General features: G+C 52.2%; 1 protein-coding gene and 1 pseudogene across 1 annotated transcript; one reads left to right on the forward strand and one right to left on the reverse strand.

Annotated features, from left to right (window-relative positions):
* Window positions 1–1244: 1244 nt before the first annotated feature.
* RUSC1 (RUN and SH3 domain containing 1) lies at window positions 1245–21158 on the reverse strand. The gene is made up of 11 exons (XM_066610336.1): window positions 19568–21158; window positions 15498–15528; window positions 13781–14280; window positions 11230–11328; window positions 9206–9282; window positions 8886–9060; window positions 8520–8625; window positions 8370–8416; window positions 5236–6139; window positions 3123–3251; window positions 1245–2012 (listed from the first exon to the last, which is right to left on the reverse strand). Exons 1-11 carry the CDS (start codon window positions 21156–21158, stop codon window positions 1844–1846), a joined length of 3828 nt encoding a protein of 1275 aa, XP_066466433.1. The 3' UTR covers window positions 1245–1843.
* LOC136635325 (5S ribosomal RNA) lies at window positions 2455–2571 on the forward strand (annotated as a pseudogene).
* Window positions 21159–24377: the final 3219 nt, after the last annotated feature.

Below are 24377 nucleotides of genomic sequence, written 5' to 3' on the forward strand. Positions count from 1 at the left end.
ATCGAAGCCAAAGCCTTTGCCAGAGGTGCCCGGAGCTTGTTTGGGCAACTCTTTGGAATCTCGCCCATCTTAATTAATCAGGAGCTGCTGCAGTCCTTCAGCCTGCCTAATTGCCTGTGCCCATGAGAAAGCCCCACCTCACCCCTAATGTGAGTGGTGTGGAAAGGCTGTGTAGAGTGGTGGCTCTCGCTGGGGGGGGGGATGGATTCAGGCAGAGAGGCAGTGGGCACCCTCCCTGGAGGGCGAGCCATCCCTCTCCCTTGGGGGCAACGGAGTCATCCAGTTGACCCCATGCACAGACATCCTCAGTGGAGGCTGGCTGGGAAGGAAGGTGTGGCCAAGCCAGCAACTCCTACAGCGCTACAACGGGTAGACTCCTGTATGCACTGCAGCGACACAGCTGCTTCTGATCAGTGTAGCACACTGTTTTTTAGTGAATGGCAGCCTGGGTCCATCTCTTTCAGGTGGTCAACACCAGTGGTGTTCAGCTGGTCAAGAACTGGGCCGCACCCCAAACCCCAACCTTCCCCATGGGTCCTATCTTCAGGAATCCAGTTAGGGGACAGAGGCAGGGGCTAGTGACCAGACATACTCCCCTCCTTCCCCCCCACCCCGTCCCACTAGCTGCTGATCAACCTGTGTAGCTCCTGTGCGCCTTCCTGGTGCCTGGTCAGAGAGGGTCATGGCAACTATGCACACAGTTTTGCAGCCTGGAAGGGTGTAGAGAAGTGAGGACTGCAGCAGGGAAGAGAGTGGGGGTCTTGGCCAAAGACTTGGGTAGGGTCTTTCTTCTCTAGGCCCCTTTGCCCTGATGGTGCAAACGGGTGCATTGCTACAACCCAGTGATACTTGGAGTGGCACCCACTGCTTGAAATCCTCTTGGGGGGGGTGTCCCACGACCTACTTACACCGGGGACTGAGCAGAAGGAAGGAGGCAACCCAGCTGTCTATCTGCACAGGAAGCAACACAACAATTCAATCATACCCAAAGTGTGGGGACAGGAATTATCCATTCACATGTGCACACACTTCCTGGGGGCTGATTGGGAGGAAGTGATTTGAGAAGAGGGCCCTTGCTTTCAACCCACAATGCATCAATCCCTTGTTTCTAGCACAGTTGGGGGAATTCACGGCAATAGGTTTGCGTACAACACACCACTCCTTGGCTCCTTCAACAACCTTTATTGGCCCTTCCTTGGGGCGCATGTCTCCCCCCACCCCCACCCCAAGAGTGGAGGGGGCCAACTTCATAGGAAGCCATTATAATATTGTCGTGATCTTAGGTTGTGTTTGTAGATATGGAGGGAGGAAGGAGGGGGGTGCCCCCCTTCCGGGACAGCCATTCCAGATGGGTCCTGCTCCCCTTGTTGGCGGTGCCGACAGTGCTTTTGTGGGGGGGCAGGGATCAGAGGCAGCAGTGAGGCCGAAGCAGCAGACAGGTGTGTGTGTATTCAGATATAACAACCTCTTGGTGCGACTCACACAATTGTCAAGAGCAGAAAAACACAAGTGGCTGGCAGGGGGAGATACGCAATGGGGGGGGGAATGTCTACATTGGCCAACTCAGGCCGGACATTCAAGCAGCACTGGGGGACGAGTCTGGAAGGCACCCCCTGCCACAGGGGGTGCCTACCGTGATCACAGCAGCCCCCCCCCCCACACATGCCAGTTTGGGGCTTGCAGCCGGTGCACAGTCGAGGAGGACAGATAACATTGATGCACGCCGGCCGTGTCGTCCTCGCAGTGTTCACGGGTTGAAGCCCCTTTATCCGTGGGGTGGAGGGATGAGGGGGCGATGCTCTTCTGCCCCCTTTTCTTAACCTCGTGGCGCTCCCCCCAGGGTTTACAGGATGAGAGAGGTGTAGCTGACAGGAACAAGGCCTTGGCTGTCCCCGCGGCAGCACTGGATCCAGTCCTCATCCACGGTGTCCAAGACCTGAAGGATGTCTCCTTTGCGGAAGCTCAGGTGGTCGTCACCGGTGCCCGCGTGGTCACAGAGGGCGCGCACAGCCCTGGGTGGACAGAGAGGCACACACAAATTGGTCAGTGAGCTCTTGGCCTGATATGCATTGGTCTTCCCAATGAAATTCCTGCATGCGCTTCCTGTGAGATACAGGAAGCTGGACTAGATGGGTGTATGGCCTGATCCAATGGGGCTCTGCTTATGTTCTCTGTGGTGCCCTTGGCGTCCGTTTTAGACTGCAACCCCCTTGAGGGCAGAGACCGGTCTCATTCTGCATCAAGCAGGCAGAAGGTCCAATAATAATAGTGTCAGAGGCAATGCACGTAAATCCAAGGCTGGAGCTCAAAGGGTCCCACTCTCTCCAAGGTGGGGAATGAACTATGGATGGCAGAAGCTGCTGCCAGACTGAGTCAGACCCCTTGGCCCGTCTAGCTCAGCACAGTCAAGCACTGACTGGCAGCAGCTCTCCAGGGTTTCTGACAAGCATATTTTCCAGCAACTGTTACCCTGCACATGCCGGATCTCGTCTGATCTCGGAAGCTAAGCAGGGTCAGACCTGGTTAGTACTTGGATGGGAGACTGCCTGGGAATACCGGGTGCTGTAGGCTTATACCATGATCTCGGAAGCTAAGCAGGGTCAGGCCTGGTTGATACTTGGATGGGAGACCGCCTGGGAATACCGGGTGCTGTAGGCTTATACCATGATCTCGGAAGCTAACCAGGGTCAGGCCTGGTTGGTACTTGGATGGGAGACTGCCTGGGAATACCGGGTGCTGTAGGCTTATACCATGATCTCGGAAGCTAAGCAGGGTCAGGCCTGGTTGGTACTTGGATGGGAGACTGCCTGGGAATACCGGGTGCTGTAGGCTTATACCATGATCTCGGAAGCTAAGCAGGGTCAGGCCTGGTTGGTACTTGGATGGGAGACCGCCTGGGAATACCGGGCGCTGTAGGCTTCTACCATAGTCTTTCGAGACTGAAGGTTGTCAACCAACCATTTTCCAGCCCTACTTGGAGATGCTGCCTGGGACTGCACCTGGGACACTGCACGCTAAATGGGGGGGTCTGCTACTGAGCCCCAGCCCCAACTGGGCCTTTGCTGTACCTCTTGGGAACCACGTCACACCTGTACCACTCAAGCTCTGGCAGGCTGGCTCACCTGTATGGCTGCAGCGGGTCTGGTGAAGCGTCTTCCCACGACTCCTCCGGCCAGCTTTTCTCCACCGGTGCCGACTTCATCATGAGGGCCAGGACATTCATGGTGGGGGGCAACCAGCTCGAGGGGCGCCTGCAGGGAAAGAGGGCAAGCACACCTCAGAAAGGGCTGTCGTTTGGGGAGGGGAGGTGGGCAGCTTGGTCCTTTTTCCTTAATGGACGAGTTGGGAAATATCTGCCTGAGCTTGGAACGGTTGCTTAGAGGCTGGATAGGAGGATTTGGCAATCTTAGGCAGACACACAGGCTCGGCACCTGGTCTCCAGTTCGAGGCCCAACCAGAAGTTGTTCTTTTCCCACTCACACAGCACCAGAATTAGCAAACATCCACTAAAATTGAGTGTCAGGAGACTTATTAAGACATAGCATTTCCTTAGCCAGTGAGTAATTAGTCTGCGGAACTCCTTGCCGAAGGATGTGACCCAGATACCTTGAAAAGGGGGAGTGGACGAATTTCTGGAAGAAAAGCCCATCACAGGTTACAGGCTGTGATGGGTTTGTGCAAACTCCTGGCTTTAGAAGTGGGCTGTCTCTGAATGCCAGGTGTAAGGGAGGGACAACCGGATGCAAGTCTCTTGTTGCCTTGAGTGCTCCCGGAGGCATCTGGTGGGCTACTGTGACATGCAAGAAGTTGGACTAGAGGGGCCCTTGGCCTGATCTAGCAAAGCTGATGTTCTCAGAAGACACAAAGCAAGGTGTGCTGTGGCCCAACCATCTGTCTTGTTATGCCCAGTTAACGTCTGCCTGTCCCTTCCTCTCTTCCTTCTCTCCATGTCCGTCTATCTATCTATCTATCTATCTATCTATCTATCTATCTATCTATCTATCTATCTATCTATCTATCTATCTATCTATCTATCTATCTATCTATCTATTCCTTCCTTCCTTCCTTCCATATCTATCTATCTATCTATCTATCTATCTATCTATCTATCTATCTATCTATCTATCTATCTATCTATCTATCTATCTATCTATCTATTCCTTCCTTCCTTCCATATCTATCTATCTATCTATCTATCTATCTATCTATCTATCTATCTATCTATCTATCTATCTATCTAACCCTTCCTTCCTTCCTTTCATATCTATCTATCCCTTCCTTCTTCCCTCCTTCCTTCCTTCCATTATCTATCTATCTATCTATCTATCTATCTATCTATCTATCTATCTATCTATCTATCTATCTATCTATCTATCTATCTATCTATCTATCTATCTATCTATCTCTTCCTTCCTTGCTTCCTTCCTTCCATATCTATCTATCTATCTATCTATCTATCTATCTATCTATCTATCTATCTATCTATCTATCTATCTATCTATCTATCTATCTATCTATCTATCTCTTCCTTCCTTGCTTCCTTGCTTCCTTCCTTCCATATCTATCTATCTATCTATCTATCTATCTATCTATCTATCTATCTATCTATCTATCTATCTATCTATCATGTTTATAAACCATCTTTCAAGGTCCTTCATCCCGCTAAAGCAGCGACCAATGTTAAACTGGGACATCAGCACATCACATGTGAACTGGTGAAAGAAGATCTAGTATATCTGACCACAGAGATGGAAGCTGTGGCTCACAGCCCATTACCAGTCCTTACACCCATAAGCATCCTGAATCAGACCAAACACCTGACCAAACGGGCTGCATCAGTGCTGGAAAGCTGGATAGGACTGGGCTTTGAGCTGGTTGGACACATACATGAAAGTGACAACTATCCCCTGAAGTTAATCCCTAATCTCAAACATTGCTGCTTCCCAGACACATCCTGGCTAACGGATGGTGAGAAACTCCTTCTCCACCCACAAGTTTCTCCAGCTGCTCCCCCACCCCCTGCCCCAGGTTTAGGAGTTCACACCACATCTGGTGGCAATGAATTCCACATGCTGCATGAAAAAGGATCTCCTTTGGCCTGTCCTGAATGCACGGCCAGTCATTTTCAGCAGCTGGCTATAGCTGGGCTGCAAGACTGAGAAAGAGAGAGAAATATTGTCACGCTCTAAATATGGGGACTTCTTTGAGCTGAGTTTCGGATCCCCTTGTCCTTACCTGGACCTGGGCACACCTGAATCCGAGTCAGGGGAACAGCCTGATGCTCCAGGGGAATTTGCTCCAAAGAGCCATCCCAACCAAGTCCCCTTCCCACTGCCAGGGGTGCCCCCTCTGTCGGGGGTCTCGCTCTGCTCCTTGTCAGCCTGGGGTGCTGTTTCGGGCCCAGGTACGGACCCCTCCGGCTCCTGTGTAGCTTGACCTTCAGGCGATCTTCCCATTCTGCTGGAAGGTGCCGGCCTTGGTGTCTCGGGGCCACTTTCTTCAGGGTTGGGCGGCTGGGGCTGCACGCTAGAGCTGACGGCGGCCTGACCTGCCCCGACACAGACCTCTTTTACGGCGTCCCCCAAAGCCACCCGCAGCCTGGCCCAGCGCGTGACGGGGAAGACTTCCTGCGTCGAGGGCGAGGGGAAGGCATTGATGTAGACCTCTGAGGCCCGGCTGATTTGCTCCCACCAGCTCCGCTTGTCTTCAACCTCTTGCTGGGGGGCTGGAGGGCCAGACTCCCCTTTGGAAGGGGCTTCATTGCCCAGTAGGGTATGAGTGAGCCGATCCCCCCACAGCAGCAGTCTCTGGTGCAGGGGGACCCCTGCTTGGGGCTCATGGAGGGGGCTGGACTGGGCCAGTGGCCCATCTTCTAAGCTGGCTTGGCGTCCTGCCAAATCCGGGCAGCTTGGCCCCCGGGCCTTCCAGGACCCAGCAGAAGGCTGGGTTGGCGTGGCCGCCTGCTGGGTCACCGGCCGGACATCCAGGGAGAGGTGGTGGTATTCGAAGAGAAGGTCCAGCTGGAAGGTCAGCATGGAAAGGGGCTGCAGGAGGAGGAGGAGCTCCTCTGCCCAGCGGCGACAAAACCCTTGGCTGAGTACCAGGAAGGACGTGGGCAAGTACAACGCAGAGATCAGTTCTGCAGGCAAAAGAACAGACGTGGTACCTTCAAGGATGCCATAAGAACATAAGAACAGCCCCACTGGATCAGGCCCAAGGCCCACCTAGTCCAGCTTCCTGTATCTCACGGCCCACCAAATGCCCCAGGGAGCACACCAGATAACAAGAGACCTGCAAGGCTTCCTGGGAATTGTAGTTAAGAACATAAGAACAGCCCCGCTGGATCAGGCCATAGGCCCATCTAGTCCAGCTTCCTGTATCTCACAGCGGCCCACCAAATGCCCCAGGGAGCACACCAGATAACAAGAGACCTGCAAGGGTTCCTGGGAATTGTAGTTAAGAACATAAGAACAGCCCCACTGGATCAGGCCATAGGCCCACCTAGTCCAGCTTCCCATATCTCACAGCGGCCCACCAAATGCCCCAAGGAGCACACCACATAACAAGAGACCTCATCCTGGTGCCATCCCTTGCATCTGGCATTCTGACATAGCCCATTTCTAAAATCAGGAGGTTGCACATACGCATCATGGCTTGTAACCTGTAATGGATTTTTCCTCCAGAAACTTGTTCAACCCCCTTTTAAAGGCATCCAGGCCAGATGCCGTCACCGCATCCTGTGGCAAGGAGTTCCACAGACCAACCACACACTGAAACAAACAAACAATGAACAAGGTGTCTGGTGCCTAATGGAGCTTTCCAAGTATCTTAGAGTTTGTTTAAAAACACGCCTGCATGTTTCCGGCCCTCATGGATATCAAGATATGCTTTAAACGGTTGTTTCGCATATGGTGGGTCAGAAGACCCTAGATGGGTCGCAGACCCATTTCGGGTGGGTCCCCACTCATTTCAATGTGTGTTTTATTTTTAATGCTTTTATTTAGTCCCATGGTATGTGACTGCATTTGGGGAAATGTGACAGGTCTGCGCTTTGAACAAACTACTATTTCACCCATGATAGTCAATGGGGCTTACTCCCGGGTAAGTGTGGATAGGATTGCAGCCTTTGGAATGTTCAGGGAACTTTTTTTTTTTACACAGGTCTGCGACTGCTTGGGAAGGTTAGGAGGGTCCTTTCTTTTAAATAAATTTTTAAATTTATTTATACTTATACTTTTTTAATAATTTTTTTTTATAAAAAAAAATAATTTTTTTATACTTATTAATTATACACTTTTCATTGATTTATTTATGTTAAGGCACAAGCCTAACCAGGTCTACTCAGGAGTCAGTCCTATTTTGTTCAATGGGGCTTACTCTCAGGAAAGTGTGGCTAGGATTGTAGCCTAAATTTATAAACCTATACTGGAGGCAGGCTGTGCAGCATGGCCTTTCCCAGTTTGAAGAGACACTTGGCCAACAGTCTGAGGCAAAGAGGCAAAGGAGGAAGGCCCACAGCCAGGGAGACAGACCAGGGACAGACTGCACTTGCTCCCGGTGTGGAAGGGATTGTCACTCCCGGATTGGCCTTTTCAGCCACACTAGACGCTGTGCCAGAACCACCTTTCAGAGCGCGATACCAGAGTCTTTCGAGACTGAAGGTTGCCAACATTCATACTTATAAACTTTTAATTTATTTAACAAATCAAATTGATTTGATGTGTGAAACATTTTCCTGCCTGGTGATGTCACTTTCAGGTTCGTGACATCACTTTCAGGTTCACGACGTCGCTTCCGGTGGGTCCTGACATTCTAAAAAAGTGGGTCTTGGTGCTATAATGTTTGTGCACCGCTGCTTTAAAGAGTGAGGAAATTGCCAAGGAAGTGCCTGGATAAGACTGAAGGCCAAATTCTATCCAGTTCTCCTGTCCTGGTGTAGCTGTGCCAAAGGGGGTGTCCACTGTGTCCTGTGGTGGGAGGGTCGTTATGGAGGTCTACTCAAAGTATGGGGACGTTTGTTACCTTCAGGCTGCACTGGCCCTGGAAGGTTGAATAGGGTTGGGCCCATCCTATACCTGCTTACCTGGGAGTAAGCCCCATGGGACTTATCTCCGAGTACATATGTATAGGACTGGGCTGTTGTACTGTGGTTAGTGAGACTGTATAAATGAGGAACATCTACACAGCTGAATCACGCTGGTGAAATTCTGCTTCTCTTGGTGCAAATGTCATTTCTGGTTTGTGTTTTCAGTGAGTGTGGAGCAAACTTGCCTACAGGTGCCCTGAAGGATCAAAACAGACACTGTCGGACACTGTTAAAAGCCCTCCAACCACTGAGCCAGACTCCCCCAGCATCGTCTAAAACGTACCCGAGTTTCGCTGCAGGTGAGAGAACCACAGTTCCAGCTGTTTCATGCTAAAAGAGAGAACCAGGCAGAGGTTTCAGCATTCAGGCAGGCATTTTCTTCACCGAGCTAACTACCCCACACCAATCTCCCACTCCACCGCCTCTTACTCACTTCAGGAGACCCAAGACAAAAGCATGGAAGCGTTGCTGGTTGTTACGGAGCGGGGCCAACCGAGACACACGCCAGTACAGTGCGTTCAGGGATCGGGCGTGGGGGCCTGGGGGAAAAGAACAGGGTCGGAATGGTTACTGGCCAGTACCACCTGAGCTCCAAACATCTCTCACCCTGGAAACCGAGACATGGAGGGCACAAGCCCCGTGGAAGCTCAGTGGCGGCCACACCAGTATTGCTGGGGAACTGCATAGGCTGTTTTCCACTGTCTGCCTCTGTTGCGAACGCTCTAGGAGATTTTCTCTCTGATAACCGCCTGTGTGGATGACCCCACCCTGCCATCCCAGCCTGCTGAATGCCACCTACCGGGTTTGGCGGAGGCCTCCACGACGCTCCATGGAGAACTAGGCCTCTGGCCCGTGATGACGTCCTTCTGGAACGGCTTCAGGCCATCGGCCACCAGCGCACGGAGCGCTGGGCACAGGGTATGCAGCACCAAGTATCCCACATCCGGGCTGAGCCGGCTGTCTCCCAGCTGCGCCTGCACCAGAGGGAAACGGCTGCGTCAGCTGTTGGCAGCCTCAAAAGAGCAAACAATGGCCCCATCCCATTGCTAATTGATAATTAACATTTTCTAATTAGGGATTTTTTTCCCCCCTAACAGCAGTGGAGAACTGGTAGAGTACCTTCTGGACGAGGTTCTTGGCAGTGCTAAAGTGGGCCACGATCTTGTCCACGGAGGCACTGACCGCCACGAGCAAGGCTAGGGAAAAGCAGAGGGAAAGAGAGCATTATGGGACAGGTTGGTTCGTGGTCCCAGGCGCCACTGCCCGTCGGAGGCGCGACGGCAGCAGAATCGACCCTTCGTAGGAGGCCCACCACCACCAACCTATCCCTTCTACAATACTCCGTCCCCTCTTCCCCACAGGTCCCACAAACACGGCCTTGTTCGATCCGACAAAACATCAGCCTAGTGTCAGATTCCGGTTCCAGTGGCGGCTGCCCTCTGTAGCAGCGTTGGCCCCAAAAGACAGGGTCCTTCTGAACACAGAGGTTCCACTGAGCTCTCATCCTCATCCCCTTTATTCAAGCCCCATCAAAGCCAATGGCCGATCAACATCTTGTGGCAGGGAGTTCTATACGTTAATTAAGCTCCTTGCCTTCCAACTTCATGGCGCAAGCCTGGCCTCCATTCCACGCACCGGTCAACCCTGGGTGGTGGCCACCCCAGCCCAATCTCATTTCATCAGTGAAAGGTGACCGTAAGCCAGTCACTGCTTCTCGGCTGAGACTACCTCACAAGGCGGTTGTGAGGATAAAAATGTGGTGCTGGGGGCAGGGAAGACCTCACGCACACTGTTGCCCTGAGCCCCTTGGAGGAAGAAAGGGACACCAACATATGTTTGCCAGGGAGCTGCAGGGGCAGACGATACCCCCTGACCAGCCCAGCACATCACCAGGGGAGGAGCTTATGAGCGCATGTCCCCTCCCCTTGGTGCATCATCCACAAAATCACGGGACAACAGGATGCCCAAACCACCTTCACTGCATGGTTTAAATGCCATTTAAATCATGCACGTGAGGTGACCTGGAGGGACATTTCGCCCTCCCATGTGACAGTGCGCAGTGCGCCAGAGCAGGCCATGCGCACACGCAAACCTCGTCACATGTTCGGGAAGGCCGGCTGGGCCTGGTATGGTCCAAACCCGTCCCGCGGCGCTTCCCTGGGGAACGCGCAAGGGTTGCCATGGCAACCCTTGTCTCTCCGGCTGCCCTTCAGGTTGGAACGAACGGAAGGTGCGCGGAGAGCCGGTGGTCACCATGGAAACCAGCGAGGCCTGGATGGAAACTGAAAAGCACTCACAGATATTAAAGGGGATATTAATATCTATATCAATTTTCTTAATAAAATTAATAATAATAATATCTTTAATGGCCAATAACGCCATCCCATGAATGGTCTGGCAACCAGAAAACATGGCTTGTGGACTAGTTTATCCTACACACACAGGATCGAGCAAGAAAGCTTTTTTTTCTGGGCTGTTCCAATGTGCATTTGCTTGGATGATTTGTTTGAACCAAACAACCAAACCCCCTCCATGCACGTAGCAAACTTGAGTGTGCAAACCTGACAACACTGTACAGCACGTGGGCATTTTTTTTTTTATCCCCATACTGCAGATTGGGAAAACTGAGGCCGGAAGGAAGTGGTCATAGTGCAGATGGGGGAAGACTGTCAGCCCAATCCTTTCCACACTTTCCTGGGCGTAAGCCCTATTTACTTTAATGGGACTTACTTCTGAGCAGACATGCATAGGATTGGGCTGTGAGGCTCCTTGCTTCCCAACTATTCCTCCATTCCATGTATTCCTATTTCCTCCATACCATCTACCAGTCAACCTGGGTGGCCAACCCAGCCCAATCTCATTTCATCAGTGAAAGGTGATGGTAAGCCAGTTGTTCTTTCTTGGCCGAGACAACCTCACAGGGCTGTTGGAAGGAGCCACTGGGAAGTGGCTCGCCAAAGACCACCGAGTGAGAAAGCACAGCAGGGGTCTCAAGTCTCATCACCCCCACGTGACACCAGCTCTAATCAACAGAGAAAGGCCTGACTTGGCTTCCTCCCTGGAGTGCTGTTTCCCAATGCACATGGATTCGTAAGTAAGGGGTTCTTCCCTTGTGTTCATATTGCCATTTTATTTGATGTTACCTTTCTTTTGCTCTCTAAGTTGTGCCGAGACAGGATCCGCTCCAGCTCGCCACGGACGGCCCGCACTTGGAACTCCGCCGAAAGACTGAGACTGTCGGACTGGGAGAAGAAGCAAAACGGGTTAATTCAACGCAGCTGGAAAGCTAAGTCTCACCTTGCACCCTTGTCCAGTTATTTTTTTCCAGTAGCACCCATTTGATATCTGCCTCCCTGCTTGCCCTGTTGCTATTTGTCTTTTGGGATGCCGGTCAGGGTTACAGTTTATTGCGGCTTCCAAAATGATTGCTCTGCCGGCTTAAAGGGGTTTGCGCACCCAGAAGGTGTGCTTGTGTTAATGTTCCCTGGGGCATCTGGTGGGCCACTGTGAGATACAGGAAGCTGGACTAGATGGGCCTGATCAAGCGGGGCTCTTCTTATGTTCTTAAGGGAGAGCGCAAGCTTCTCGTGCATAGAAATCCCAATGGACTTTTGACTTGGGCAAGACAAGATGCACACCATATCACACACAGAGTGGTCAGTTTCACAATTTCATATAAAAACTACATGTGGAACAAGATGCTGCCTTATTTCCTTGTGTGTGTGAAAGAGAGAGAGAGAATTCCTTGTTTAAGCTTAATTTCTGCTTATACTATTCAAAAATCAGATCCCGTAGCTGCTAAAGACCCTGCAAAGAGCTCAGCTCCTGCAGTTTGCAAGTAGGTGTAAATACAGTAGAACCTCCAAAGTTGACCACCTCTATATAGACCACCTCCTTAAGTTGACCTAATTTTCACAGTATGGGCAGACACTGCATATACACTATGGGAGACCAACCTCTCTATATCGAACACCTCCGTAAGTTGTATCTTGACCACTTCGACCATTGCACAGAGTATTCATGTACCCTCTGTAAATTGCCCACTGAACGCGATACTGTGGGCCTGTGTTTTGTCTGGTTTTTCCCATCTTGGAAAAGCAAAAAGCCACACGACAATCCCTCCCCTACGCCTGCTAGCGCATGTGCGAAAGGGTTTTTATAGATGGGCACACTGCACATAGCCGACAGACCTGCGTTGGCTTCCGACCATACCTGGACATATACCAAATTGTAAGGGACATGAGGTTGCTTGTGCATAGTGAAGCCACTGTCCTTTCACTTTGGTTCCCATCACCAGTGCATTACTTTACACTCATATTGAAACACAACTGCTATTTTGCTGCCTGTTCTCCCAGTTTGGAGAGATCCTTCTGGAGCACTTCACAATCCCTTCTGGTCTTCACCACTCAGAAAAGTTTGGTGTCATCCACACACTTGTCCATCCCTGTTATCCCTGTTTCCAGGTCATTTATGAAGATGTTGAAAAGCACCAGTCCCAGGACAGATCCTTGAGGCACTCCACTTTCCACCTCTCTCAACTTTTTTATCAACTGCTCATTGACACCCACTCTCTGTTTCCTGGTCCTCAACCAGTTCCCAATCCACGAGAGGACCTGCCCTCTTATTCCCTGACTGTGGAGTTTTCTCAACAGCTTTTCGTGAGGGACCGTATCAAACACATTTTGGCATTTAGTGAATCTGAGGAGACCCAGTGGAGGCCAGGCAGCCTAGCCAAGGGTTGTTGTTTTTTAGCTGTTGGGGCTTTGTAACATGCTACCTGTTATGGGCTGGCAAGGGATAGCATTCGTCTGCCTTTCTGTTATGAAACCAAGTTTTTGTTTTTAACGTACAATTTTTTTTTAAGCTTATGAATTTTCAGGGTTTTTTTAAAACACTGATTGTGGGCTGTTTATTCTCTGTCTCTTGATATAGATATAGATGAAGGAAGCACCCTGCACTTGCTAAGCAGGGTCAGGCCTGGTTAATACTTGGATGGGAGACCGCCTGGGAATACCGGGCACTGTAGGCTTATACCATGATCTCGGAAGCTAAGCAGGGTCAGGCCAGGTTAGTGCTTGGATGGGAGACCGCCTGGGAATACCTGGTGCTGTAGGCTTATACCATGATCTCGGAAGCTAAGCAGGGTCAGGCCTGGTTAGTGCTTGGATGGGAGACCGCCTGGGAATACCAGGTGCTGTAGGCTTATACCATAGTCTTTTGAGAGTGAAGGTTGCCAGCCAACTAGGAAGCATCACAAGTGGATCAATTCTCATTGATATTTGCAATAAAACTTTTTAAAAATCCAGTTGAAATAATAATTTGGCCTTGCATTTGTTGTCCGGGGAGCTAAACGTCATATTTAATATTTATATTTCCCGTATGTTGACCACCTCCCTAGGTTGACCAATTTCCTCCAGTCCCTTGGGTGGTCAACTTAAAGAGGTTCTACTGTATAGGGAGGTAAATGTTTGAGGGTCTTTTTCTGATTATTACTTATAAATCAATCAATCAATATTTCTATATATATTTTTTTTTAAGTATCATAAACCTAGGTGGGTTCTATCATTTTAAAAAGTGGGTCCCAGTGCTAAAAAGTTTGGGAAACACTGATTTCATTCATTCCTCGCATTATGTGGTTTGGAAGCAACCGATGCAGGGAGGTGGGAGAGAGGAGGGGATCAGGAAGCAGCTTACTTGGCTTGGGAAGTCCCGACTCGTTGGTGCCCATTTTGTCCCGGTACACCCTCCCGGGGCCCGCTCCAGCCTGGCTGTCAAGAGGGCCAGGGGCTCCAAACAGCTGCTGAGTGACCTGGCGGGTTGGGAAAGCTAAAGCAGGGAAAGTTTGGCTGCGGGGAAAGAGCGGGGAGAAGAGAACGGCCAGATCGGGGCTCTCCAAGAACGGCAGGACACTCCGGGCAGGAGGGGAGTAGGCCCCGATGGGAGAGAGGCGGATGGGGAGAAGCTCCTCCGGCGAGAGGGTGCCAAGGACTTGCCCCTGCTTGTCAGCCAAGAGGCAGACTTCCTCGCAGGAGAGGGTCTCCAGCCGAGGGCAGAAGGCCGGGCCCGAAGCGGCAGGTGAAGTCAGCTCCACGCTCTCCAAGCTTGGGCAGAGGGAGAGGTGAGGGGACCGGGCAGGCTGGCCATCCACCACCGAAATATGGAACAGAAGAGGTTGGAAGGGCAGAGCGTCAGGCCTAGAGGAGCCAGGTGGGAGGCTGCCAACTGCGGGTGGCGGGGGCAGGAAGCATATGGGGCCATCCCAGAGGAAGGGGGCAGTGGTGGGAGAATGAAGGACGGACAGATGGATGGACGGACAGATGGATGGACGGACAGATGGAACGACATGACATTGGGGCAACAAGGGCCAAGCCAAACCGGTGGATGGAGAGAGCGAGGCGGGGGGGAATGGGGTCAAGGTGGGAAAAGCCAGAACAAGGAAGGCGTTTGGGGCAGGGAAGGAGAAAATGTGAAAAGAGAGAGCGTGTTAATTCCAGAAGTCACGGAAGACAGTAAAACAAAATACAAACATAATGAACGTGAAACAGCCACACATCCCCACATCGCTGGCTGCCCAGACCCTCGGTACAAAATGCCGCGTCTCAATCCCAGGGGAGCGTCACACCTCCTGGCACCGGGGGGGGGGGAAGCGGGAGAGCGAACTCTGCACAAGCTCAGAGGCTCCCTCGTTTTAGCACACCTCCACCCGTCCCGAGTCACTGGGGTGAGGTTTGGGGTTTCCGAGTCTGCAGGCTTCACAATGGCAGTGGGGTGGGGTGGGAAGGAAGAGGGGGGGGTCGGCCTCTGGGGGAGCAGGCGTGAAAGGAGGACCAACCTCACTCGGTGAGGCTGCCAGACCTCACCGAGGGAATTTCAGCTTCTCCTGCAGGGATGAGAACAGTCGGATCCACTGCAATATCCTTTCCTGCCAATGCCACACAGCTATAGTATTTTACAGCGGTCAACACACCACATCCATTAGCCAACAGCCCTTGAGGGTAGGCCAGTGTGATTGTCTCCATGTTGTGGGAAGCCTCCTGTTCTAAGGCAGGGATATCTCAGAGGGCAACTGACAATGCCACTACTTTAGTGCTATGTTTTTTTTTTTTTAATTTAACGCTTTGGCTCCAACCTGTGATCATACAGTCTCTTCTTCCTTGTTTACACCAGTCTTTGCCTCCCTCCTCTTCCTCAGTTATCCCCCTATGTCAGTGGTTCCCAAACTTTTTTGACTGGAGGCTCCCTTGAACTTACTGGGCCATCAGCTATGGCTCCCCATTAGGGCTACAAAGGGTTGTATATGTTGTATAGGATGGCAGGTTTTGTCATGAGGATTCCGTGATTGGTTTCCAAGGCTCCCCAGGGAGCCACGGCCCACAGTTTGGGAACCACTGTCCCATGTCATTTGCTGAACTGTGAGCTTCTCAAAGGCACAGACCTGCCCTCTCTGTGTACAAAGCATCGTGCTTTAAACTATAATTAATTAGGATACCAACGAATTATCACCGTTCCTTGTCACACCCCCTGTTTGTTTTGTCATCGGCTGCCTTGCGCATCCAGAGACGGGATTTGAACTCAGGACTTTCTGGTTCCCGGCTCTTGGTTACACTAAGGACATGTGGGAACGGCACCCGGGGCAATGTAGATAGGGGGTGTTTCCAAGGGGCAATTAACAGGTTCCTTGTCATGGGCCAGCAATAAAACTGCCTGACCCCAAAAGGAAATAATTACAAGCTTTTGTCGCATGGGGCCTTTCCTAAAAGGAACTGACTTGGGAGTAACCAGTAGAGAAAGTTCCTGCGCATGGCTAGATAGCGCATGAGTATAATGTTGCTGACTGTGGAACTGTCATTTTAATTCCATGGCCGGCACGTGGCAGGGAAGTTAGGCTTCCGCAATAGGACTGGGATTCTTACACTGGACCACCCTCGCATGCGCTCTCTAGGGGATCCAGGTCCTAACTCCCATTGCAGGATGGGGAAATCTCCCTCCTTAAATCTTGAGCCCTACAAAGAAATCCCACCCCACTACGGAGCAAGGATTCCTTACAGGTCGTTTTTCTCACAGTGTCACGGCTGGGATTACGTTACCTAAAGTGTTTTTCCAAGCCAGAAAAGGCAGCTGCTGGGGGTTCCACGATCAGTACCCCCCCTTTGTGGGTTAAAAGGGGGGGTGGTTAGGACACACAAGCTTCCAATTTCTCCCAAGACACCAACACTGGAGAGTCGAACTACAGGAGGGCAAAAGAGAAAGTAATTTTTCTCTTCCTCTTCCTCACCATGCAGCTGGAGGAAGGGCAGGGAAGGGAGGCAGCAGGGGGAGGTGACCTTTTCCTGAAGCTGAGTGGCAATCAAGTTGGCCAATCAGAGCATATTCCGCTCCCACACCCTTCCAGGTAGTACGACTCAAGGTGTGTATTAGACACCTTGGAGAGAAAACAGAGTAACTTTTTTTTTTTCCTTCCCCAGAGAATTGCTTCTTCTGGAGTGAGGCCCTGGCCTCCCTTGGTGGAGACTTGACATTTCTCTTGAACTATGTAGGGTTGGCTCATCCAGGAGGACAACTAAGGTGTTTTGCCTCAAGTGGCTGATGGACAGGATGAGGGTGTCTCACCTCCACCTGCCCACTCGACTTCACGGCTTCCTGGACTGAAAAAGGAAGGGAGAGGACAGGGGGAAAAGTGTGGCGGACAGGCTAGGGCATCTCTAGTGTCAGAGACACTCTAGCCCACTACTCTCCTCTCCCTCCAGATTTCCTTTTCCGCCCTGCCCCCCTCTTCCTTCCCCAAGCTGGGAAGAGTGGAGGGTGGCACCTCACCAGGTAAGGGGGGAGGGGCAACAATGGCCACACCACCTCAACCACCAACAGGTCTTGGACCAGCCCTGGACATCAGGTCAATGCTCTCGGAGTAAATAGGTCACACAGGTTCTAGAAAACCTCTACAAAAACCTGCCAAACCTATTGGGACTGGGAGGGGTGTACTTACTACAAGTAGCGATTCCTCCTTATTCATCCCATTTACAACCCTTTGTGGGGGGAAAAAAGCATAGCGGGGCCATGCTTGACCATCAATCGCCTTCTAGATGGGGCATAATATGTATATATATTTTTTTGCCCTCCCACAGGTCAGTGCGATGATTACAGAGGTCTTAAAATGGAAGACGGAGAAGGAATAAAGCCAAGGAGAAATAAATTCATTTGCATGCAAAGCATGTTCAGGAATAAATGCAAAGTCCCTGAGGGCCATTTTTTTTCCTTGCAAGGATTAGATCCAAGTAGTGGCGTAGCTGGAGGGGGGGCTGAGCACTCAGTCCGGAGGGGAGGCTCAGCGGGGCAGACAAGTGGCCCCTCCCTTCGGAGCCATTCCCGGCGGGGGGAGCAAAACGGAGCCGTATGGAATGGCTCCGAAGGGAGGGGCCGCTTGCCACCCCGCTGAGCTTCCCCACCAAACTGAGCGCTCCGCCCCCCCCTCCAGCTACTCCACCGGATCCAAGAATGGAAAGTAGTGTGGACTCAGGATCAGCACCATAGCCAGAAACTCACTTTTCCGACTCCCAGGCGGCTTGATGCCATTTTGAAAAAAGCTTCACAACAACCCTGCGAGGTTGGTTCGGCTCCAAAAGAGAGCATATGTGTACATTGGGGGGGGGGGCTGGCTTAAAATAACTGCTTTGAGTTTTTGAGAAAAGCGGTATAGAAATCTAACAATAAATCAATAATATATAATAATTAATAATGATCTCTCCCCAAACTTCAATAAAGGCTGACCAGGGATTTGAAAGCAAGCCTGTCCAGGACTTCACTTCATCTCCAGGGTAATCCAGCTTTGTGCAATACGGATTCACCAAGTAATTGAGTCCAGAAACGGTGAAGGGAGGGGAAGGGTGAAAAGGAGCCACGTGCGGGAAATGAGATGAGACGGGGTGGGATGGGGGGATCATTCCAGCGTCCCTCGCGGTCCAGAACGTCCCTGGTTTGATGACGACGTGGGCCTTTTAGTGAATTAATGAGTGAGATCAACGGATTAAAAACCTTTCCAGTGGGGTGGCCGATTAATCCAGTACCATCCTTGCAAATACCAAAACAAACCTAAATGGTTGCTGCCTTTAAGGGGGGAGGGGCAGAGTCCAAAGATGGAGTGCAGGAGGAACAAACCGGGTTCAAGTGGTTGAGCTTCCTTAGGTGCCAGGCAGTTTGCAGTCCAGGTTTCCAGGATGGGGCAGAGACCCTTTTTCTCAGAATAGAAAATGCAGCACCTACTATTCTGCTCGGTCCCCAGGGCTAGCTGAAACATGGGCCCCTTGCCAGGCAGAGGACTGAAGGAACTAAGAAAGGTGGTCCTCGATCTAGTAACAAAGCTGGGGTTGGATCTAAGGTGACTCATGCGGTAGAAAATCAATAGCAGCCCAATTAAGTAGCTAGTCCTCATTGAGGGCACAATCCTAACCAGGTCTACTCAGAAGTCCTATTTTGTTCAATGGGGCTTGCTCTTAGGAAAGTGTGGTTAGGATTGCGCCTGCTTAATTCATTTGAGGGCTGAAACTAGCTTGGGGAGGGGGCTCACTGAGTGCCCCCGTCACCCTCCTCTCTTTTTGCTTTGCTTAACACCCAGACTGATGAATAGTTCTGTGTTTCCTTGGTGAAGCCGAACAAAGATATGAGCCAAATTGGGGCTTTTGAACATTTTTCTTTCAACCAGGCAGTCACAGGGGAGGCGGAAGGGAGTTTGCCCCAGGAAAAGTAGTTTGCCCCCCCTGAAGCCCACCCCCATTGCTAAACCCCTGTGACGACTTGAAGAACTGAACGTCGTAACGACAAGAACCCTGAGCATGCGCAAAGTGCAAAGGCGCTTTGCGCATGCTCAAAATGCTTGTCGCTACGATGCGCAATGTGTCCCGATAAGAAATTTTTGAAGAGCATTTGCTTCCTCCCTCCAGGGCTGATAATTTCACGTTTAGGTTGGGGGCGTTAATGTGAAATGCACCTAGTTTTGGAAATCTAATATTTAGGACCACCCAAAAATCATATTTTGCCCCCTTTGTACCCCCCGTCCATGTATTTTGGGAGCCACACCAAACCTGAACCAAATCCCCCCCCCCCACAAAAAAAAAACACTTGAGAGAGGGGCCTTTCCCAGAACCAGGCAGTGGGGCCTTTCCCAGAACCGGAACCAGGCTGTGCAGACCAGGAAAGAGATTGGATCAGAAGCCTGCCCCCCCCCAGGAAGACCCCCCCCCCACACACAATGGCAGCCAGGTTCCTCGCAACAGTGCATGTCTGCCTTGTGGATTGCGACCTGCGCTGGTGAGAAGCGGAGGAAGCAATTTGGATTCTCCCAACCCGGCAAAGCAGAGGGCCACCCTGGGAGAAGGGACAGTGACCCGAGCAAACTTGGGGTGTCCTGCCTGCACCTCTGCACCCCTTCCCTCATTAAATGCCAGGTGTCACTTTCCAGGTCCCCTCTTTGCCTCTTACCCTTGGCACCACACCTATCTCCTCTCCCTGGCACCCAGGGGTCCCTCCGACGTGAGGTGCCCTCCAAGCTCCTGGCAGATGGATTCGGCTCCAACCCTCCATCTTCCGTTTCTTCGAGGCCTCCCTCCACAATGGGCTGCAGGCCTGGCCGGGGCTTATTCCTCCGGGGCTGGATTTCCTTGGGAGCCCAGAAATGCCCATTGGAGGGCAGCTCGAGGTCAAGCTCCTGAGGGGCACTGCTGTCCGGCACGCCCTTGGCTGGATCCGTCGGCGGAGGTGGTGGGGCTCCCCCCTTGGCAGCCAGCGGGCCCTTCTGCTTGCGGTAGCGCAGTTCCTTGAAGGTGGTCACCCCTCTCTGGGCACAGCCAGCGGGGTCCCCTGGCTCCTGCAGCGAGCTCGGGGGATCCGCCGTCTCCGGGATGGGGGCCCCCCCACAAGTGAGCTTGTTGCAGGGGGGCAACTCCGTGTCAGGAGAAAAGACAATCAGCCAGTCACTCTGGTCCTTCCTCGCCTGCGGAGCGGGCGGGGGTGGCCCGGCCGTGGCCCTCTTCCGCTTCTGGGCCAGCTCGTGGAAGGAGGTGACGTTCTTCCTGACCCCTTCGCCTGGCTGGTAACTGCGGCCTAGCGACGGCTCTGATGGCATCGGTGGCGGGCCTACCGCCGGACTTGGCTTCCCTGCTTCCCCTCGCCTCAACCCTAGCAGCCCCCTCTTGGTCCTGGGGGGCACCGGAGGAGGCCCGCTGGCCACCCAAGCCCGGTTCAAGTTGACATCCAGTTGCCCTGAAGAGGAGCTGTTTTCACGCTCCGTTTCCCGGACCGGGAGAGTGTTGCAGTTTGAGTCCAATTCTGTACCGGCACGAGGAGCTGGCACTGCTGGAGGTGCCCGGCATGGACGGGTGGGGGGCAGAACGAGCAGGAGAGCAGTGCGGGAACCAGCGGGGCGTGGCTCGACCGGGCTTTCTGGGCAGGGCGAGCTGCTGTCGGATGGTGATCCCAAAGAACCACTACTGCACAAGCTATCGGGACTGTCGCGGACGCAGGGCGTGGGACGCTCCCCCGTTGGCACGTTGAGATTTGAGCCCGTCTCCCCGCAGTTGACCAGGGGGGTGACGTAGCGGGCGTCTTCCAGCGGGACAATGTTGGGCTGGTGATCAGGGCTGGAGGCCTCCACGGTGGGGAGCTCCTTAAAATACACCGAGACGGGCGAGTCGTCCAGGCTGAGATCTGAGCAGCTGCTGACCGACGAGGAGACTGGATCCGAAGGGGAACCGAGGTCCTCTTGCTCTTCCTCCTCATTTTTCAAGACCGGGCAGCTGGGAAGGAGAGGCTGGCCGCGAAGGCCCAGTTTGTCGTCCAGCCGCAACAGGTGGGAATGGCAGCAGCGGCACGGCAGAGACGGGTTGTTGGAGTTGGCGTCCACCTCCTCCAGGGTCCCGCCACCGTGGTCTCGGCAGTCCCGGCAGCCTGCCTGCCTCCCTGGTGCCAAGGGGTTGCCATCTTCCTGGAGCTCCGGGTGGCGGGAGAGGTGGAGGCCCAGGGAGACGTGCTGCAGGTGGACGTGGTTCAAGTTGCAGACCCAGCTTTTCTTGGGAGACTGCATGGCGCTCGGCCTACCTCGGGGATCTCGGCCACCAGGGTGCTCGGGGAAGCCAGAGTCCTGCAAAAAGCAAAGCTGCCTTTTCAGTCATGGGGCGGTGGAGGGAGAGAAAGTCCAGGGTGGGCAGCAGGGAAGATAAAGACAGTGTTACGTTTCCCAGAAAGCCTTTGGCACAATCCCCCATAATCCCCCCCCCACTTACTGTCCTGCAGCTACGGTAAATTCATGTTCATTTTCTCTACACCCCCCCTTCCTTCCCTGGGAAAGGTAGTTCTGAGAAGGGGTTTTCTCTCTGAGAAGAAAGAGCGAGAGAGTTCTCCATACCTCCACAAATTCCAGAATTATTTGGGGGAAAGCCACAGCAGTTTTAGTATTTGGTTTGGTAATGGTTGGCAACCTTCAGTCTCGAAAGACTCTGTTATAAGCCTACAGCATCCGGTATTCCCAGGCGGTCTCTCATCCAAGTACTAACCAGGCCTGACCCTACTTAGCTTCCCAGATCATGGTATGAGCCTACAGCACCCGGTATTCCCAGGCGGTCTCCCATCCAAGTACTAACCAGGCCTGACCCTGCTTAGCTTCCGAGATCATGGTATAAGCCTACAGCACCCGGTATTCCCAGGCGGTCTCCCATCCAAGTACTAACCAGGCCTGACCCTGCTTAGCTTCCGAGATCAGACAACATCAGGCATGTGCAGGGTAACAGTTGCACAGCCCTCGTTCTCCGCTAGGGCTAGGTTCCCAGAAAACCTAGTGGATGCTGAACTAGCGGATACGGAATCATTGAGCCTATGGGATTAGAGTCCAGGGGGACCCGCTTCACCATACATTCTATGGACTACATGAACCAGAATCTGAACTTCAAGTCTCTGGGGCTGGGTGATAGCAAGGGGCTCATCAACATCTCCAATATCGGAGTCTTCGTCCTCTGTGCTGACTGTCCCTCAACTCACTGAAGGTTGCTGGCCCAACAAGGAAGCCCCAGAGTTCAGCAGTGGGGAGGGGGCTGCTTCACCCATCCTCCTCCTCCTCCACTTGGCTCCTTCCCTGGGCCTGCCTCAGGGTCCCAGAGCAGCCCTTGGGTCACCTTCCAGAGGCCTCATCGTTGGCCTCTCGTCATTGCCAGGGTGAAGACGGGTCAGCCGGAGACCCCAAGATGCGCCCAAGATGGTGGGGCAATGTGTCCAATATAGGGGCCAACGTAGTACATAATTGATGCTGAAAATGGACCCAATCCAGACAACTTTCTAAGAAATGAGAAGTATAATTGGCTGGACACTATTACTGCAACCCCTGCCCCGTTGGCCGTATACTATATAGGTGTCTCTTGCTCTCCCTCCCCCCGCCCAGTACCTGATTGCTAGTGAGGAAGCCACTGTCTCCCCTCTTCTTCCTCCTGCCTCTCTTGCCCCCCCTCTGCTCATAGCTGTGCCAAGCCACCCCCCCATCCTGAGTAAACTGGCACAGTATGAGCAGATCTCAAAAACAGAGTAGCATATAAGGAGAGATAGGTGGCAATTCTGCCCCCCCCCCCTGCAGATAAGCAAATTCAAAGATAGAGAACTGACTGTATTTTGTGGCGCTATAAGACTCACCTCCCTGCATTACAATCTCTGCGCATGAACTGGAGGTTGTCCATGACTTTGTGTACCTTGGCTCAACGATCTCCGACACTCTTTCTCTCGATACCGAGCTAAACAAGCGCATCGGTAAAGCAGCTACCACGTTTTCCAGACTCACAAAGAGAGTCTGGTCCAACAAGAAGCTAACGGAACATACCAAGATCCAGGTCTACAGAGCTTGCGTCCTGAGTACACTTCTGTACTGCAGCGAGTCATGGACTCTTCGCTCACAACAGGAGAGGAAACTGAGCGCTTTCCACATGTGCTGCCTCCGACGCATCCTCAGCATCACCTGGCAGGACAAAGTTCCAAACAACACAGTCCTGGAACGTGCTGGAATCCCTAGCATGTATTCACTGCTGAAACAGAGACGCCTGCGTTGGCTTGGTCATGTCGTGAGAATGGATGATGGCCAGATCCCAAAGGATCTCCTCTATGGAGAACGCGTGCAAGGAAAGCGCCCTACAGGTAGACCACAGCTGCGATACAAGGACATCTGCAAGAGGGATCTGAAGGCCTTAGGGATGGACCTCAACAAGTGGGAAACCCCGGCCTCTGAGCGGCCCGCTTGGAGGCAGGCTGTGCAGCATGGCCTTTCCCAGTTTGAAGAGACACTTGGCCAACAGTCTGAGGCTAAGAGGCAAAGAAGGAAGGCCCATAGCCAGGGAGACAGACCAGGGACAGACTGCACTTGCTTCCGGTGTGGAACGGATTGTCACTCCCGAATCGGCCTTTTCAGCCACACTAGACGCTGTGCCAGAACCACCTTTCAGAGCGCGATACCAGAGTCTTTCGAGACTGAAGGTTGCCAATACAATAAGCCGGCCGGCCAGGATGGGAGGGGTCAATAAAATAATAAATTCATGCAATTAATGTCTTTTGCAACAGATGGGGTGGATCCAGATTGGAACTGTCTCTAGATCCCTGTCGTAAAAGGACAAAGTGTTTGGGCTCCAAAACCCTGCCATGAAGGGTTAACTTGGGCTGGGTGGGTTAAAGTCAGGTTTTCCCAGCCTAAAAGACTGCCAGATTGTGGTTAGAGCTGAAGCAATTAGAAGGGGGAAGACCCTACTCCAGAAATATTCTAGGCCCCTCCCACAAATTTTCAATGTTCATTTGCAGAGAGAGGGGGCAAGAAAGTTTCTAGTCCTTTGACTTATGGAAGAGCAGATGGGGGTTGAAACCCCAAAACATTCAGGCTGTGAACTCCTCAATTGCTCAGCAAGGATACAAGGCTGCTGCAAACTGTGGGTCAGGACCCACCAGGTGGGTTGTAAGACAATTCTCAAGTGGGTCCCCATTCATTTCAATATTTAATTTTTAATATGTTAGACTCGATGCTACCATTTATGTGACTGCATTTGGGGAAATGGTACAGATCTATACTTTTATGAGGCGACATTATATATATATACCTATATATAATATATATATATATAGGTCTGGTCTAGAGGGTAGAGACTCTGGTAGCCCAAAGATAACATCAGAAGGTCGCCAGTTCAAGGACATCGGCAACTCCCTGAATGGCTGAGAATGGCGAGACCCTGAAGCAGCTGACAAGCCCAGCTGAATGATTCCACCTGCTCTTGGTGTGAGCAAG

The sequence above is a fragment of the Tiliqua scincoides genome, chromosome 15 (assembly GCF_035046505.1).
Source record: "Tiliqua scincoides isolate rTilSci1 chromosome 15, rTilSci1.hap2, whole genome shotgun sequence".
NCBI classification, from domain to species: domain Eukaryota; kingdom Metazoa; phylum Chordata; class Lepidosauria; order Squamata; family Scincidae; genus Tiliqua; species Tiliqua scincoides.

Excerpts from the sequence above, each read along its gene's own strand:
- RUSC1 (XM_066610336.1), bottom strand. The coding sequence starts at position 21,158 with ATGCAGTCTCCCAAGAAAAGCTGGGTCTGCAACTTGAACCACGTCCAC. Across the intron at positions 8,626-8,885 it reads GGAGGCCTCCGCCAAACCCG|GCCCCCACGCCCGATCCCTG; the intron begins GTAGGTGGCATT and ends CTTTTCCCCCAG. Across the intron at positions 3,252-5,235 it reads TCAGGTGTGCCCAGGTCCAG|GCGCCCCTCGAGCTGGTTGC; the intron begins GTAAGGACAAGG and ends CTTTCCCTGCAG.